The 15,651-nt window shown below is 46.8% G+C and overlaps 1 protein-coding gene across 3 annotated transcripts in view; it reads left to right on the top strand.

The window, feature by feature from the left end:
• Nucleotides 1-15,651, top strand: part of RASAL1 (RAS protein activator like 1) — a 62,491-nt gene that overhangs the window by 21,274 nt on the left and 25,566 nt on the right. For all 3 annotated transcript variants that reach the window (XM_060269281.1, XM_060269282.1, XM_060269280.1), the window contains 7 exons: nucleotides 3,259-3,340; nucleotides 5,089-5,226; nucleotides 7,257-7,345; nucleotides 9,903-10,020; nucleotides 11,239-11,395; nucleotides 11,832-11,896; nucleotides 14,691-14,803. In XM_060269281.1, coding sequence (XP_060125264.1) covers nucleotides 3,259-3,340; nucleotides 5,089-5,226; nucleotides 7,257-7,345; nucleotides 9,903-10,020; nucleotides 11,239-11,395; nucleotides 11,832-11,896; nucleotides 14,691-14,803 — 762 coding nt within the window. The remainder of the gene's footprint in view (nucleotides 1-3,258; nucleotides 3,341-5,088; nucleotides 5,227-7,256; nucleotides 7,346-9,902; nucleotides 10,021-11,238; nucleotides 11,396-11,831; nucleotides 11,897-14,690; nucleotides 14,804-15,651) is intronic.

The following is a 15,651-nucleotide window of genomic DNA, read 5'->3' as shown; positions in this document are numbered from 1 at the left end:
ACAACAACAACAAAAAATTGGGGATAATTCAGACTGAAATTCCCAGATGTCAAAAAAGGTTATTTATGTATGCTACTACTTGCGGCCTGTGTTTTGCTAGCCCCAAAATGGAAAACGAGCGAGGTCCCAACTAAAGAAGAGTGGCAATTTAAGTTGACAGAATATGTCAACTTAACAAGTAGAATAAGAGAACAAGAAGAACATATGTTTAGAGAAGAAGAGAAAACGTTTATTGAATATATGGGAAGTAACTGTTTGGAGCTAAAAACGCTTAAGATAAATTCAACAGTGTAAATAAGTTTTGATGGATGTAATACTGGAATACTGAATGGTATAGTTTCTGTAAAATATGCAGGGACTTATGATATGTAAAATGAACCATGGAAAGAGAAGAAGGGAAGTCATTGATATCTTAAGGATGTAAAAATGAGTACTTTAAATTGTAAAATAGAAAACACACACACACTCTCTCTATATATATACACAGTGGTACCTCGACTTACGAAGGCGATCTGTTCCGCGGTGCTCTTCGAAAGTCAAATCCTCCGGAAGTCGAAGCGTCTATTTTGCGCATGCGCAAAGCACGATTTTGCGGCTTTGCGTGTGCACAACTTCTGCGAATGGGCAGAATGCACATGCGGCGAAAATACTTCCGGGTTAGCGGAGTTCGGAAATCGGAACCTTCGGAAGTTGAGGCATTCGTATGTCGAGGTACCGGTGTGTGTGTGTGTGTGTGTGTGTGTGTGTGTGTGTGTGTGTGTGTGTGTGTATGAGTGCACTGGGGATTATTTTCTGGATATATACCCTTCACAGGCCCTGTGTCATGTCCTCCTTGAGAGCGACTGCTTGCATGGAAGGCCTCTGTTGTCACATCCACACCTTACATTTAAACTAAGCCCTATTATACTTCAGAGAGCGCCTTCCTCAATATCAATCATCTTGTACCCTATGACTGGCAGATGAAGCCCTGTTGGTGCTGCCTGCTTGCTGCTGACCCACGGCAGGGCCTTCTCAGTGGGGGCTCCTCACTTGTGGAATGTCCTCTTTAGCAAGCTGCACCCTGTCTCCATCCTTCCTAACACTCAGGATGGATTTGAATACATTCCTGTCGGCCCAGGTTATTTGGTGGCTGAAGAGTATCGTTCCTGGTCACCCCGAGTTCACGGGGTGGAAGGCAACTAAAACTGCTGTTTAGAATGCTTTTGGCTTCAATTTAAACTGTGCCTCTGTTTCCCTCCCTTAGCTCAAGGTGGCATGAATGGTTCTCTCCCTCTTCATTTAAACCCCACAACAACCCTGTGAGGTAGGGTTAGGCTGAGAGACAGTGATCACCCAGTGAGCTTCATGGCTCAGTAGGAATTTGAACAGTCATGACATCTCTCCAAAGAAACCTGAGGGAACAGTAGCTTGCCCTTCACAGAGCTACGGTTCCCAGGATATTTTGGGTGGGGGTGGGGGTGGGGAACATGCAAAAATGTTACCGGTAACTTGCTTGTGCATTTTGAAATGAATATATAACTTTAACTTAGTGGTATACTGGATGCAACCCAAAAGCAACAGATTTGGAAAATGTCTGGGGGGCTGTTGTGGAACATCTTTTTTTTTTGATGATATATGCTAGATTTTTAAAAATTAAAAAGTTGAAAAGCTAGAAGAGTGCTCGGAGGTGTGCACTTTCCTCACTTCCCCCTCTCCCAGTGAGAAAAAGAAAGGTGGCTGTAAAAAAAAGGTGTTGTGGCTGCTGAAAGCGAGTGCGAATCTTCCTGCACTCTTGGCTGCCTCCCAATCCATTAGAAAGTGAGATAATTAACACCTTATGAATAATCATAATAAAAATGAACACTGGGGCTGTGAAAAGATTTGGCAGGAGTGGAGGGGTGGGTGGGTGGTGGGTTGAGGGACAGCTCACATTTATCTTGATTTTTTTATTTATTTATTTAAAAAATGTTGTCTAGGGTGAATTTTCTTTTCGGGTGAGGCTTTTGATTTTCTGTGACAAAATGCTTCTTTCAGATATTTAGCCAGGATGGATATTTATCTGGGATGGATAACAAAATGGTAGCCCTTGTGGTGGTTTGTGCCATTTTAGAAGGTTTTGCTTTTCGAGTCAAGGTGCTAGTCCTCAGGAAGATGCAGCGAGGTCCCAGTTTTGATGTTCACAAATGGCAAGCCCCAGGCCTGGGGGGGCCAAATGCAGCTCTCCCCACTTTTCTCTGCCTGGCCCTCAGGAGTCTCTCCAGGGCTACTTCCACCCCATACATTTAAACCACTGAGCTATGGATTCGAACCCTGGTCTCTCGTGTCTTGGACCAGCACTCTAACCGCTACACCACATACAGTACTAAATAAGTGCAAGAGATACTATTCTGGATGAGATTGCTACCTTTCTCTCAATACTCCGCTTTGCAAGTGTGATGCTGCTGAAGGGTTCAGTGCGTAGGAACTGAGAGGGTTAGGGAAAAGGAACGGGTGGTCGGAGACCATGAAAAACCATCCTTCTCTCCTGGATGCTCAACTGGGAACCTAGGCAACCGATTAGCCAATAGGAAATGGGTGGATCATAGGGGTGACTGGGAAAAGGAATGGAATGAGTGGCTGCAGTCAAGGCATAAGGGACTGGCAGTGGTGTGAGTGTAATAGCATCATAAGTCCTGTTGCCAAAAGACATCTCTGTTTCATTTTGAACTGACACGGTCCTCAGAATGCAGGTACAGGGAATACTTCTTTGCAAAGCGAAATGACTCCTGCACTGGAAGGAAGCCTCTTGCCTGAGTTCTAGGTGTGTTTGGCACAGGTTGGAGTTGGTCAGTGGTGAAGGGGAATGGCACTCTGTACATGCTCAGGGGGAAGAAATTTTGTGGCAATTTTTGCATACTCAGACAACCACTGGGGTGGTTTTGCCCCCTTACCTTGCCAATATCTTCTCCACTTCTGCAAATCTTGAGGTTCCCCCAAATCTGTTGATACCTTACTCTGGTTTCTCAGTAGCCCTGTTTTGGCTACGTAGCCATCATCACTCAGCACCCGAGTTCGAGTTCGCTGTTAGAAGACAGCCACACACACACACACCTAAGGCTGAAATGAACCCTCCGCTGCCAGGAAAGGCCTTCCTTTGTCAACCTCGGCAGCGAGCCCCCTTTAAAAAGTTTTTGTTTTGTTGATGAAGCTGCATATCATTTTTGTTAAATTAAAAATAAAGAAATAAAACCCTATTGAAATATGCTTCCTGATATCCGTCTGCCATCTTCCTCCACATAGAGACCTCGCTCCGCGGGACACCTCTGGCACCTCAGACCCCTTTGCCCGTGTCCTGTGGAATGGGCAGGTCCTCGAAACAGCTGTAAGTATAGCCCCTGATGCGTTTGAAGTGTCAGAACCGAGCTGTATGGTAGGATTTGAATCCAAGACCTGGGGAATAAGAACTGGAGTCAATAGCCCAGAGAGGCTATTGTGTCCCAGGGAAAGTCTGAGTCTGAACAGGAAGTGAGGACTGGGGAATCGTATCCATTTTCAGTTTCTCTCTCATTTTTCCTGTCTTAGTTCTTCATGTTTTTGCATTAGCTTGTGTGTAGAAGTTTTGTTTTTTTCAACTCTCATGAAAATTCACCAGCATATTAGTATGAATTTCTCCTGATATACACATTTTTTGGTGCAATTTTGCCCAATGCATTGCACACACATTTTTTTGCAAAGTAATTTCCCATAATATAAATGAATTTCATGGAGATGGATGCAGCTGGATCCACTATTTTCTGTGCACATACCTATGCAAATGATTTGGGGTGCTCCAAAAAAAATTTCGGGGTGTCTTCAGCTGCGTTTTCCATCGTGTTCCACTGTACATAACATAACTTGCACACCTTTCTCTTGAAACTGAAGCTCCTTGTGTTTCCAAATGCTTAGCTTTGGAACAGGCAGAACAACTCCTCCTTGGTCTTCTTCCGGAGCCCCTTATCCAGAACAACCCTAGAAGCCAATCCTCAGTGACTGACTGTCTTCCTTTAATTCTGATTGGCTCCCATCAGCACAAAAGGTGAGAAGAAGGCTTCTTCTCAAAGGCTCAAACAAGGCCCCCTTTTGTGCTGATTGGGTGACTATAAGATGCTGGAGACAGGCACCCTGCTGGAATCAGGGCTGGCCCTACGGCCAAGCTGGGTGGCGCAGGGCACCACGGCGCCAGCCTGCCAGAGTGGCGTCGCAAGCTGCACCCACGGCAACTGCGCTGTGCCTGCCCGCCTGCCGCGCTGGGAAACGGGGCGGGGGGCGCCGAAGGGATCCGTCGCACCACGGTGCCAGGGGCGCTTAAGACAGCCCTGGCTGGAATCCTGGTGCAGAAATACTAACAGGTCTTTGACATGCACATCCTCTAGGAACAGGGTCCCCCCCCCACCTCTTTTCTCTTAACGACAACCCTGTGAGGTAGGTTAGCCTGAAAGATAGCAGCTGGCCCAGGATCACCCAATGAGCTTTATTAGTTGAGTGGAGGATTTGAACTCTGGTCTCCAAGATCCTAGTCTGGCAATCTAACCGCTACGCCGCAAGCTGACTCACTCCACGTGGCTGTGCACATACGGGCGTGTGTCTCACCGTGGGCAAGGCGGCAGGAGTGATCGTGGGGGTGTTTAAACACAGTTTGCTCTTAAACGGGTGTCAGGGGACCTCCCTACAGGGGACCTCCCCCCATCTGTTGACCAGCTCTTCGCCCAGTGAGAGCAGCAGCTTATGGAGGTGGCAAGGCTCAGTGATTTTGGAGAGCCTTTGTGCCTCCTTGACCAAGAGGTGGAGGGGAACAGGCAGCCCCTTCCGGTGCCCGAATTAAGGCGCGGCACTAAACATAAGGTCGGGAGGAGGCGTTTCGGGGTGCCCAAACTCTTATGCTGGTCACGCAACAGGAAACGTCCACTCCCGGATTCTGCAAGTGACTAGGAGGTCATGTTTTCTGCTATCTCTGCACTGTAAATACTATGCACAACAAAACCTTTAGAGACAAGCACGGACTTGGGCGTCCTTACTCGAGAGTAGCCGCAAGAACACCATTACAACGGGGCATCTGTCCACTTGCGTTTATGCATTCTTCTGCCTCCGCAGATCATCAAGAAAACTCGCTTCCCACGCTGGGATGAGCTGCTCGAGTTTGTCCTGGAGGAGGGGACCGCTGGTGAAACCCCGCTGATCGTAGAAGTGTGGGATTGGGACATGGTGGGCAAGAATGACTTCCTGGGACGGGTGAGTGGTGGGCACAGGAGGCTGGCCTGGCCTGGGTCCCTCTTATGCAAGCTCTGAGGTGTGGGAATGTGAATAGTAGGAGGGGAGATATTGATTAAATATTATCCTTCCTCAGGCACGCTACTGAGCTAGTAGCACAGCACATTCCCTTGCACATTGCTGGAAGCTAGTTGATGGATTCGTAAGAATCATTTGAGTTGAGCAATCCGGTCTGACTTGTCCAGATTGGATTGTTCCTGGTAAAATTCCCCTTTATTTCCCTCTTAAAAACAACAATGACACAACAGTCATCTTTTTTAAAGTAATGGTAAAGTTTACTTACATTCAGTTCACAGTATGGTCCTGAAGGCAGCCTTTAATCTTGTACAGTGGTACCTCTGGTTACAAACTGAATATGTTCCGGAAGTCTATTCTTAATCTGAAACCGTTCTTAACCTGAGATACCACTTTAGCTCATGGGGTCTCCCGCCACCGTACAATTTCTGTTCTCATCCTGAGGTAAAGTTCTTAACCTGAGGTGCTACTTCCAGGTTAGCGGCGTCTCTTACCCGAAGTGTTTGTAACCTGAGGTACCACTGTAGTTACAGGTACTTTCTACCTTGTGTCTTCCATCCTCTGTAAGGATGAGCCATGTGCTGCTGGCTAAGAGCCAGCAGAAGAATCCAAAAGGAAAAATGGAATAAGGCGAAAAGAGGAAGATGTCTGCGTGACTAGCCCTTTTTTTAGGGTCTGCCAGGGTCACGCCCACCTACCTGGTCACACGCAGGGGGAGGATGCTCCAGACCAGGTGTGACAGGAAGTCCTCCAAGCTGGAGCAACATTTCCCCATGTGTCCACTCTGGGCAAACAGGAAATGTTGTATTTGACTGCTTCAGTGATGTTACATCTCACATGAGGGGTTGCGGCTGCTGCTTTGACAGGGGTCAAAGAATTGTAGAGTTGGAAGGGACTCTAAGGCTCATCTGGTTTAACCCCTGCAATGCAAGAATAGGCAGCTGTCCCTTACGGGGATCAAACCTGCAACCTTGGCATTATCAGCACCATGCTCGGACCAACTGAGCTATCTAGGGTCGAACTATAACTTGAGGAACTAAATCGGGCATGGGGAAGATATTAGGCTTGAGGTCCACATTCCTTTCTGTGCAACCTCCTGGGGGCCACCTACAAGCGGTGGGCGGGGCCAGAGGCAAAGGTGGGCAGAGCAAGACATGTGAAGTTTACCTTTGCACAGGAGGGTAGTTTCTGTTGGCATAACACCACAGGCATCTGGGCTGGCGAGCCCCTCACCTCTGTTCTACGGTGTAGCCAGCTGGAACACGATCCAGGCTCTCGGAACCTGGACACGTCATCTGCAGAGTTCATCCAGCGCTAGCGTGGTTTGCAGCAGATAAGACACAGAGAGAAGTTCTTGCATATTTACAAGCGTTTATTACGGAGCATCTCAGAAGCAAGACCAAACGTGTCTTTCTTCCTCAGCATAGCAAGAGCAAGTAAGGCACTACAAGAGCACAACAAACAGAAGTCTACATCATGTGACACATTCAACATCCTCTTCCAAGCCTGTCCCTTCTTAAGGTGGAACAGAATCTACAGTGGTACCCCTACTTACGAATTTAAATGCGTTCCGAACACACATTCGTAAGTAGAAAAAAATTGTAAGTCGAATCCCATAGGAATGCATTGGGAGAAAAATTTGTAAGTCGAAGCAACCCTATCTAAAAATTCGTGAGTAGAAAAAATCCTATCTAAACCGCATCCAAGATGGCGGACGGAGCTCCGTTCGTAAGTAGAAACATTCGTAAGTAGAGTTATTCGTAAGTAGAGGTATCACTGTACTATCAAATCCTAACAGTTTCTACACAGGCTCATACACATCTCACTGCCCTCCATCCCTGCAAGCAAGAGGCACATTCCAGCCTTTAGCCCTACCTGAATTAACCCTCGAGTGGCAAACAGAATGATCCCTGCTGTTGCACTTCCAGCACTCCTCTACCTCTGCACTGACCTGTCACTTTCTCTGATCCATGCAGGTTGAGTTCCCGTTGGATGCCTTGCAGAAGGCCCCTCCCAAAGGCTGGTACCGCCTGCTGCCTTTCACCAGCACAGAGGGAGACGCAGGGTAAATGTGGGAGCTCTTCTGGCCTTCTTGGGTCATAGTATTGCCGTGGAATTCTATTCAGTATTGATCCAGAGTAGATTCCCAATGTATAGTTAGCAGAGTAAAAACTTAAATCATCCCTGGCCACACACCCCAAGCGACCTGATTGGCTGCCTGGCAACCTGATGTGGCCGGGGTCTCCCCGGGAGTGACACGGGACGCCGCCCCGCCCCAATGCTGAGGGGAGTGGCTAGGAGCCCAGACCACAACCCAGCCCCACCCGGAAGTGGACCCGATACTCCCAAAAAATAGACCAGATTTCATCCAGCAGAGCTTGAAGGCAAATGAGCATAATGGTCACAAATCCAATTCATTCAGGATAGGCACAGTCCATAAGAAATCCAGTTTCAGCTGACTTAACTTAAACTTACAATGACTTATAATAAGTCCAAACCTTAACACTAAGCATACTATGTACAGAATGCCACACCAGAAGGAAAGAAAGATAGATAGAAGGAAAGAGAGATAGAGAGTGTTGTGACGTGGGGTTTGTGATTTCAGCTCTCTTGACATAATATGCTGGAGACAGTTCTCTAGTAACACTTCTTTATTGAAGCAAACAAGACTGGGCTTTGAGGAGAGGAAAGCTACATTTATAGGGACAGGGGACTAGCTAGAAAGGAATACATTTTGGAGGGAACAATATCAGGCAATCACAGTGCTGCCTTTTGGAGGAAACCAATAAGACAGAGGATCCAAATACAGCAGCTTAAATGAACCAAATAGTAGCTGTACCTTCTGGAACCAAAAGGCAGTTACTTTACCCTAATGCAAATACAGACAATACTAATAGAGATATAAAATCCTTTGACTCAATACGCAACAGAGAGATACTTTTATAGAGTAGTGCACATTACCTTGACAGAAAGAGATAACAGAACCAGTTTAAGGCAGCTGTACTCAGCTTCTCTGAAGGAATAACCCAGGCATCATGAACCTTCTGCTTGCTTCTTTCACACAGAGAAGCTTCCACCCAGAAGCTTCTCGAATTAAGTAGAATAGGAAAGACCTCTACACATCAGATCAATACTTTCTGTACTAAGACATGCAAACTGACAAGTATGTCAGGACTCGGCGTGGCCAGGTGCCCAGGGGATCGGGTTTGGGGTCTACTGACAAGTTGTCAGGCTGAGGGGCCAGAGGTGAACAGCAGGATCTCGGGTGGGCAGAAGTTGAGCTGTGGTACTCAGGGCTCAGGGGGAGCATCGTAGTCCAAGGTGGATGGGAGCTCACCTGGCTGGCCACTGTGAGAACAGGATGGTGAAATAGATGGACCCACCTTAGAGTTGTGGTTGTAATTGGTTTTAAGCTGCTTTTAATATTGTGTTTTTAAAAATTAAATTTATTTTCAACTGCTTCCCAATGTTGCGTTTTTAAATCTAAATTTATTTTCGCTTTCAATGTTGCGTTTTAAAATTTAAATGCATTTATTTTGTTTATAAAGTTATTTAAATACCGCTATATCGTTTTTTTTAAAAAAAAATGTCAAAGCCGTTTACAACGATATCTCTGTACAGTGGGGCCTCGACTTACGAATTCAATCAGTTCCGAAGGCACCTTCGTAGGTCGAAAAATTCGTAAGCCGAAAAGCGCCATTGGAAACGGAACAATTCGTAAGTCGAAGCAACCCCATCTAAAAATTCGTAAGTCGAAAAAACCCTATCTAAAACCGCCGCAGTTTCCGTTCGGATGTTGAGAAATTCGTAAGCGTGCGGCCATTTGCCCCACTCGCAAGTTGAAAAATTCAGATGTCGAGTCGTTCGTACCATTGTATATTAAAAACGCATACAAATTTGAAACCACAGGCAATCAGCTAACCGTTATGGAAAGATGGCTTCCTAATTGCCTGCGTAGGCCTGGCGGCACAGGGGGGGGGGAATTCCGCAGGCGTACAAAATTTGGCACAGAAGGAGCCTGCTCGATCCCTATTGGCAGGATATTCCACACGGCTGGGTTGTTGCCACTAAAAGCTCGACTTCTTGTTGCTGCCAAATGAGCCTCACCCACAGATGAGTTAGACTTCCCCTAAGGTAAAGGTAAAGGTAAAGGTAAAGGTAAAGGGGACCCCTGACCATTAGGGGCTGGGACCAAGCAACGGGAGCTCACCCCGTTGCAGGGATTCGAACCGCCGACCTTCTGATCAGCAAGCCCTAGGCTCTGTGGTTTAACCACAGTGCCACCTGGGTACCCTGACCCTAAGTTGCCCAGGGCTCTGTAAATTGCTCAGGGTGGGTTTTCTTTGCTGGTGAGCAGCCAGTGCAGATAATTTAACAAGGGTGGGGTAGGGGAGCTGGAAAATAATGCCAATATATTTCAATAATGCCAGTGCGCCCCTTTGTTTTCAGATAGTACATGGGTAGACGAGTTTAAAGAACAAGGGACACAAATTTTCACAGCCCTCTAGCGTCTACAGCGGCTCGTTTACCAAAAGTCATGTATTTCGCGTGAACTCCGGAAGTGTATAATCGATTCTGATCAATCTAAGCCTCCTGGTGTAGATTGTGCTCTCTGCTTGCAGGGGGAAGCTGGGGGCGCTGAGACTGCGGGTGCGACTCGCCGAGGATCGGATCCTGCCCTCCCGATACTACCAGCCACTCATAGACCTCCTGGTGGAGTCTGTCATGTGCCCAGCAGAGGTGGGCACTTGGTGGTTTACCCTCATTTTTTGTGCATGAGAGAGATACGGGGTTAAAAAGAGGCACAGTCAAGGCAGGTGGAATAAATAGGTGCAAAGGTGGGGGGGTTGGGTTGTTCCACTGGAGGAAATTTGGGGGGGGGGTTGTCACTTGACATCTCCACCATCTGGAGGTGGAGATCCTTGGACCTTGAAATGATTTCACACGCTACCAACACACCCTGTAGAATTCTACCGTATTTTATCTGCACAATCAGAATGAATTTCAGGAACCGAAAAGTCTTATTGAAAAATACGACTTTCAAGCTGTGTGACCCCCAGACAGCAACTAGTCATTCATACCCTCCAACAATTTTCCTATGAAAATAGGGATATCCTATTCAACAACAACAACAACAACACTCTGTTTGACTGGGTTGCCGCAGCTACTCTGAGCGGCTTCCAACGTATATAAAAACATAATAAAACATTAAACGTTAAGAAACTTCCCTATGCAGGGCTGCCTTCAGATATCTTCTAAAGGTTGTATAATTACTTATCTCTTTGGCTCAGGGGTTGCATTTGGTGGTGGTGGTGGTGCTGCTGCTGATAATTTATTTATACTCCGCCCACTCTGGCTCCCAACAGAATATTAAAAACACAATGAAACATCAAACATGAAAAACATCCCTAAATAGGGTTGCCTTCAGATGTCTTCTAAAAGTCAGATAGTTGTTTATTTCCTTGACATCTAATGGGAGAGCATTCCACAGGGTGGGCGCCACCACCGAGAAGGCCCTCTGCCTGGTTCCCTGTAATTTCACTTCTAGTTGTGAGGGAACTGTCAGAAGGCCCTCAGAGGTGGACCTAAATGTCCAGGCTGAACGATGGGGGTGAAAACGCTCCTTCAGGTATACTGGGCTGAGGCCGTTTAGGGCTTTAAAGGTCAGCACCAACACTTTGACTTGTGCTTGGAAACGTACTGGGAACCAATGTAGGTCTTTCAGGACTTGTGTTATATAGTCTCAGTGGCCACTCCCTGACTGTATCCCTGGTTTAAAAAGCCATTTGGGCCTAACTTATATATCTGAATTTCTACCATTGCAGGCATGTGGCCCTTGGAAGGTTGCAAATAAGCAAATGTGGCCCTCGGGCTGAAAAAAGGTCCCCCACACCTGTTTTAAATACATACACACACATATATATGTATGCCATTTGCAGATGTTCTGCTTCACTACAGGAGAAGGAGGATGTCACACCCTTAGCCCTGCTGGAGGAGGTCTGCTCGTTGGAGAGTCGCCAGGACGTAGCCACCAAATTAGTCAAGATCTTCCTTGGCCAAGGCTTGGTGGTGCCTTTCTTGGACTATGTGAACCTCCGTGAGGTTTCGAGAACTGGTAAGTAGTTCCTTCATATGTCACGTTGTGTGTCTGTGCGCCGTTTGAGGTTGGTTGCCCAGGATTGTGGCAGCAGGACCAGGTGGGCGCCTAGGGCTGGGTGTGAGCCCTGCAATTCCACAGCAAAAAGAGAGAATCTGGGTTTCTGAAAACCTTGGCTTTCATTCTTCGATACGAGCAAGTTTCTAGCCCTTAAGGTTGCAGAGCGCGACGCTTGGAAGCAGCAATTCTGGGGGTCGTACCTAAAGAGTTCGGTTTGGGACCCGGACCCGGAGCAGACTGCTTCTGCGGAGTTGGCCAGTGGGCAGGATAGCAGATGGCGTGAGAAAAATCCGACGCATTAATGTAGGGGAGCCAGCGTCATTCGCAGGTAGATTTTCTCACTCGTGGTGCTAATTGGAAGCGGGGCTGGCAAACCCTCTCTGTGTTCTTTCAGCGGATCCAAACACCCTCTTCCGTTCCAACTCCTTGGCTTCTAAATCCATGGAACAGTTCATGAAGGTGAGTAAATAGCAGAGGAGGAACCAGCAGGTGGGTATTGCTGGGTTCCATCTCCCTCCCTCCCCCCTCTGCACTCTGTGTGTGAGTTTGTGTGAAACAGAAGGGGCTGTCCCTGAGTTGCTGGGGTGGTGCTAAATAAACAAATCTGCAACATGTGCCACATTTACATGGGGTTTGGTTTCGGGTGCGAATGATGCCATTTTGAGGGGGGGGAGGCGGGGGGGGGGCAAAACACCTGCCATGAAATGAGATGAACCACCCTTTGCAGCGGAAAGAAAAAGAAAATATTTTCACAGCAAACAGGACAAACCCCCTTTTCTCTTCTTTTTTTTTGGCCAGCACTTGCTGAAAGGAAAAGGGAGAAGTGTCGGCGGTGTGTTGCGTTGCACAAATCAGCGTGTATTTAGACACACACACACACACACACACACACACACACACACACACACACACCCCTAGCCTTTCCCCCCAGTCTGGGATTCAAGGCATCTTTCCCATTAAAAAAAAGAACAAGCAAATATATCTCCCTCTCATTACAATGTAATTATAATAATAGAATACCATATTTTTCTGTCTATAAGATGTCTCCATGAATAAGAAGACCCTTATTTTTTTTAAATCCAGAATGAAGAAAACAATATTTTAGGGTTACCTAAACCTAAAACAGAAGTGAAAATCTGAACGATCAGCGGTGAGCTTTCTTGGGGCGATTGCTGCAACCCCCTGATCGCCCCACCAAATGCACACTCCGGCCCACTCAAGTCCAAATCCAGGACATTTGCTATATATATATATATATATATATATATATATATATATATATATATATATCCTCCCAGATGCCTGTGTTCCATGTATAAGACGACCCCCAATTTTTGATTAAATTCTAAGGGGGGGGGAACCCTCGGCTTATACATGGAAAAATACGGTAATCATAGAATTGTAGAGTTCCCATGGCAAGTGAAGGGGAACCTCTGACTATGCCCTGGGAACTGCAGTTCCTATGGCAAAAGATGTGGGATCTTTGACTATTAATAACAAAAGAAATCTCTGCATTCTTTGGGGTAAACCATGTGAGTTAACATGTAGAGTTAAACAGAAAGATTGTTTTCTGCTGCTCCAGAGAAGCGGACACGGAACAATGGATTCAAACTACAAGAAAGAAGATTCCACCTAGACATTAGGAAGAACTTCCTGACAGTAAGAGCTGTTCGGCAGTGGAATTTGCTACCAAGGAGTGTGGTGGAGTCTCCTTCTTTGGAGGTCTTTAAGCAGAGGCTTGAAAGCCATATGTCAACAATGCTTTTTTTTTCAAATATATTTTTATTAATTTTCCAATTAAAACCAATTATATCACATTCATTATTTCAAATTATACACATATATATATCAATCAAACCGAATGTTATGCCAAATCGTCTAAAGAATTTTTTATTTGGGTTCCCATGCTTCAAGAAATTGGGGATTCCTCGCAACCGTCCACTGCCGTCTTTTTTCTAAAGTTCAAATCGTCCTCCAAGTTCATAATAATCCAGGTCTTCCCCTTACAGTCACATAGATGTTTTCCACTTTCAACCGATTGTTTCCCAGCTGCTGAGATAAATATCAAACAAGGTTTCACAAATGTTCTTTCTCCTGTGTGGGTTAATCAGTCCAGCCTCCCCATAAATCTTCTTAGTCTGGAGCTCCCTGTTGCGTCGAAGCAGCGCCATCTTAAAAAGCTCAAATCACTTTCGTTTTCTCTCATAGCCATGAAGATTAACGATCTTTATAAAATTTACAGCTTTTCCAGGCAGAAGACCCAAACATCAAACCATAAACTCTTGGTAAATTAATGGATCTCCTTGCCCTATAGCTGAACTTAGCTGAACTTAGCTTCAGGTCACTGCTCCAATTCAAAGTGCGTCACAGCTCATAAATCCTCCGAACGCGTCCAGGACTCCTTCCGTCCGACTAGGGGGGGGGGGCTTTTCTCACCGGCAACTCCACATCTTTAAAAAATATGCTCAGTAACAACAGTTTATAAAGTTCAACTCACACAGTCTTTTGCTTCTCTTTACTCCAAACAAGCCAGGACATCGCGTCTGGGAAGGTATGAAGTAACTCATATGAAGAAAAATAAAAAAAACTCAATTCCCTTATCGCTCCGTCCCCATCAATCCTTCTTCCAGATGATATACAGCCTTTGACTCCTCTCCCTCAGCAGCATAGATTTCTCAGCAGTAAACAGCGCTTCTTCCCCTCCTTCTGAAGTATGTCCATAGATTTAAGCCTAATTATCTTCTTTAACCATGGAAATCCCCGCCATGCAGATTAGCGTCCGGGAGTCCTGGCCCTCGTAAGTGCTTTTCAGCCCAAGCTCCCCCCACTCCATAAACAGTCGGAGTGGGTCAGGGGGCATCGCGGGCCAGCGGCCCCTCTCCGTAACCCCCGGAGAGGGTAGGGGGTTGCCATTTACTCCCCTAGCAACCGCCAAATTCCTTACGAAGGTCAGAGGGATGGAAAACAGGTCCGCCATTCCTGCCGGCGGAAACCGGAACCATATGTCAACAATGCTTTGATGCTGTTTCCTGCTTGGCAGGGGGTTGGACTGGATGGCCCTTGTGGTCTCTTCCAACTCTATGATTCTATGTATATCCAGTATACAAGTTTGCATATACCCTTTGAACATTTCAGCACCAATGAGAAGTTTTTAGTCATTTTTTTCTTTCCACCTGGATGTGAGTTTTGGAAAACGTATTCCCCCCCCCCTTTCTTCTTTCCCACCTAATCCTAACTCTCTGTGACGCATCAGGTGGTCGGGATGCCTTACCTCCACGAGGTGCTGAAGGCCATCATCAACCGAATCTTCGAGGAGAAGAAGTACGTGGAGTTGGATCCCTGCAAGATTGAGCCAAGCCGAACCAGGTAAGGGGAAGAGGGGAGCTGAGGTGTGTTTTGCAAAGGGCAGAAAAGGAAAAGCGGCTGGGAGGGAGGAGGAAAGGAACTCAGGTACTAGTTCTCAGCTCAAGGATTCCTTGAGAGGGACAGCTGGAATGGGAAGAGTTCGGGGAGAGGAGGAGTGGGAAGAGCACATCATTGTGACATTCAGAACAAGACTGTAGGAGAGGCGAGGCCGTCTGCTGAGAAATGGGGGGGGGGGGGGTAGGGTGCCAAACGTGGCGAGAAAATGATTAAAAAACAGTGGTGCGTCGGTACGCGTGTCATTCGCAGGTGGCAGTTTTTTCCTCACCCAACAGTGCTAATTAAAGCAGAAGCAAGAGAGCTTGCCTGGCAGGTGATTTATGACTCCAAAAATAATGTTGTGGGTTGGAGGGGGGGGGGGCTGTTAGGGCTGCATGCCTGAGACCCTTCTAATTCCTGCATGCAGCAAGGGTTCAATGGTTGAATGAGCCATAATGGTCCCTTAAGTATGGGCCGTTAAGGTAACAAAGGAAGTGGCTCTGTGCTAGAAATCAAAGGGTGCCCCCCTCCCAGCTGTTAGAAGGTCAAATGCCAGAAATGAGTTGTGGGTGAGAGATGGCTAGAAGCTAGAGGCAGGCCGCGCAGCTGAGAGACAAAGCCATGCCTCATTTCTGCTGGGATGCAAGGCTGTGGTTACGGGAGAAGCAATATCTTCTTGGGGTGTTTATGCTGTGAGCCCTTCCATCGTAGGCTCAGGTTGTATATAGAATCTTAGTGTTGGAAGGGACCCAAGGGTCATCTAGTCCAGTGTTTCCCAACCAGTGTGCCTCCAGATGTTTTGGGACTACAAC

The sequence above is a fragment of the Zootoca vivipara genome, chromosome 17 (genome assembly GCF_963506605.1).
Source record: "Zootoca vivipara chromosome 17, rZooViv1.1, whole genome shotgun sequence".
Lineage (NCBI taxonomy): Eukaryota > Metazoa > Chordata > Lepidosauria > Squamata > Lacertidae > Zootoca > Zootoca vivipara.
Note: the sequence above shows the minus strand (reverse complement) of the source record. Positions and strands in the feature narration are given on the sequence as shown.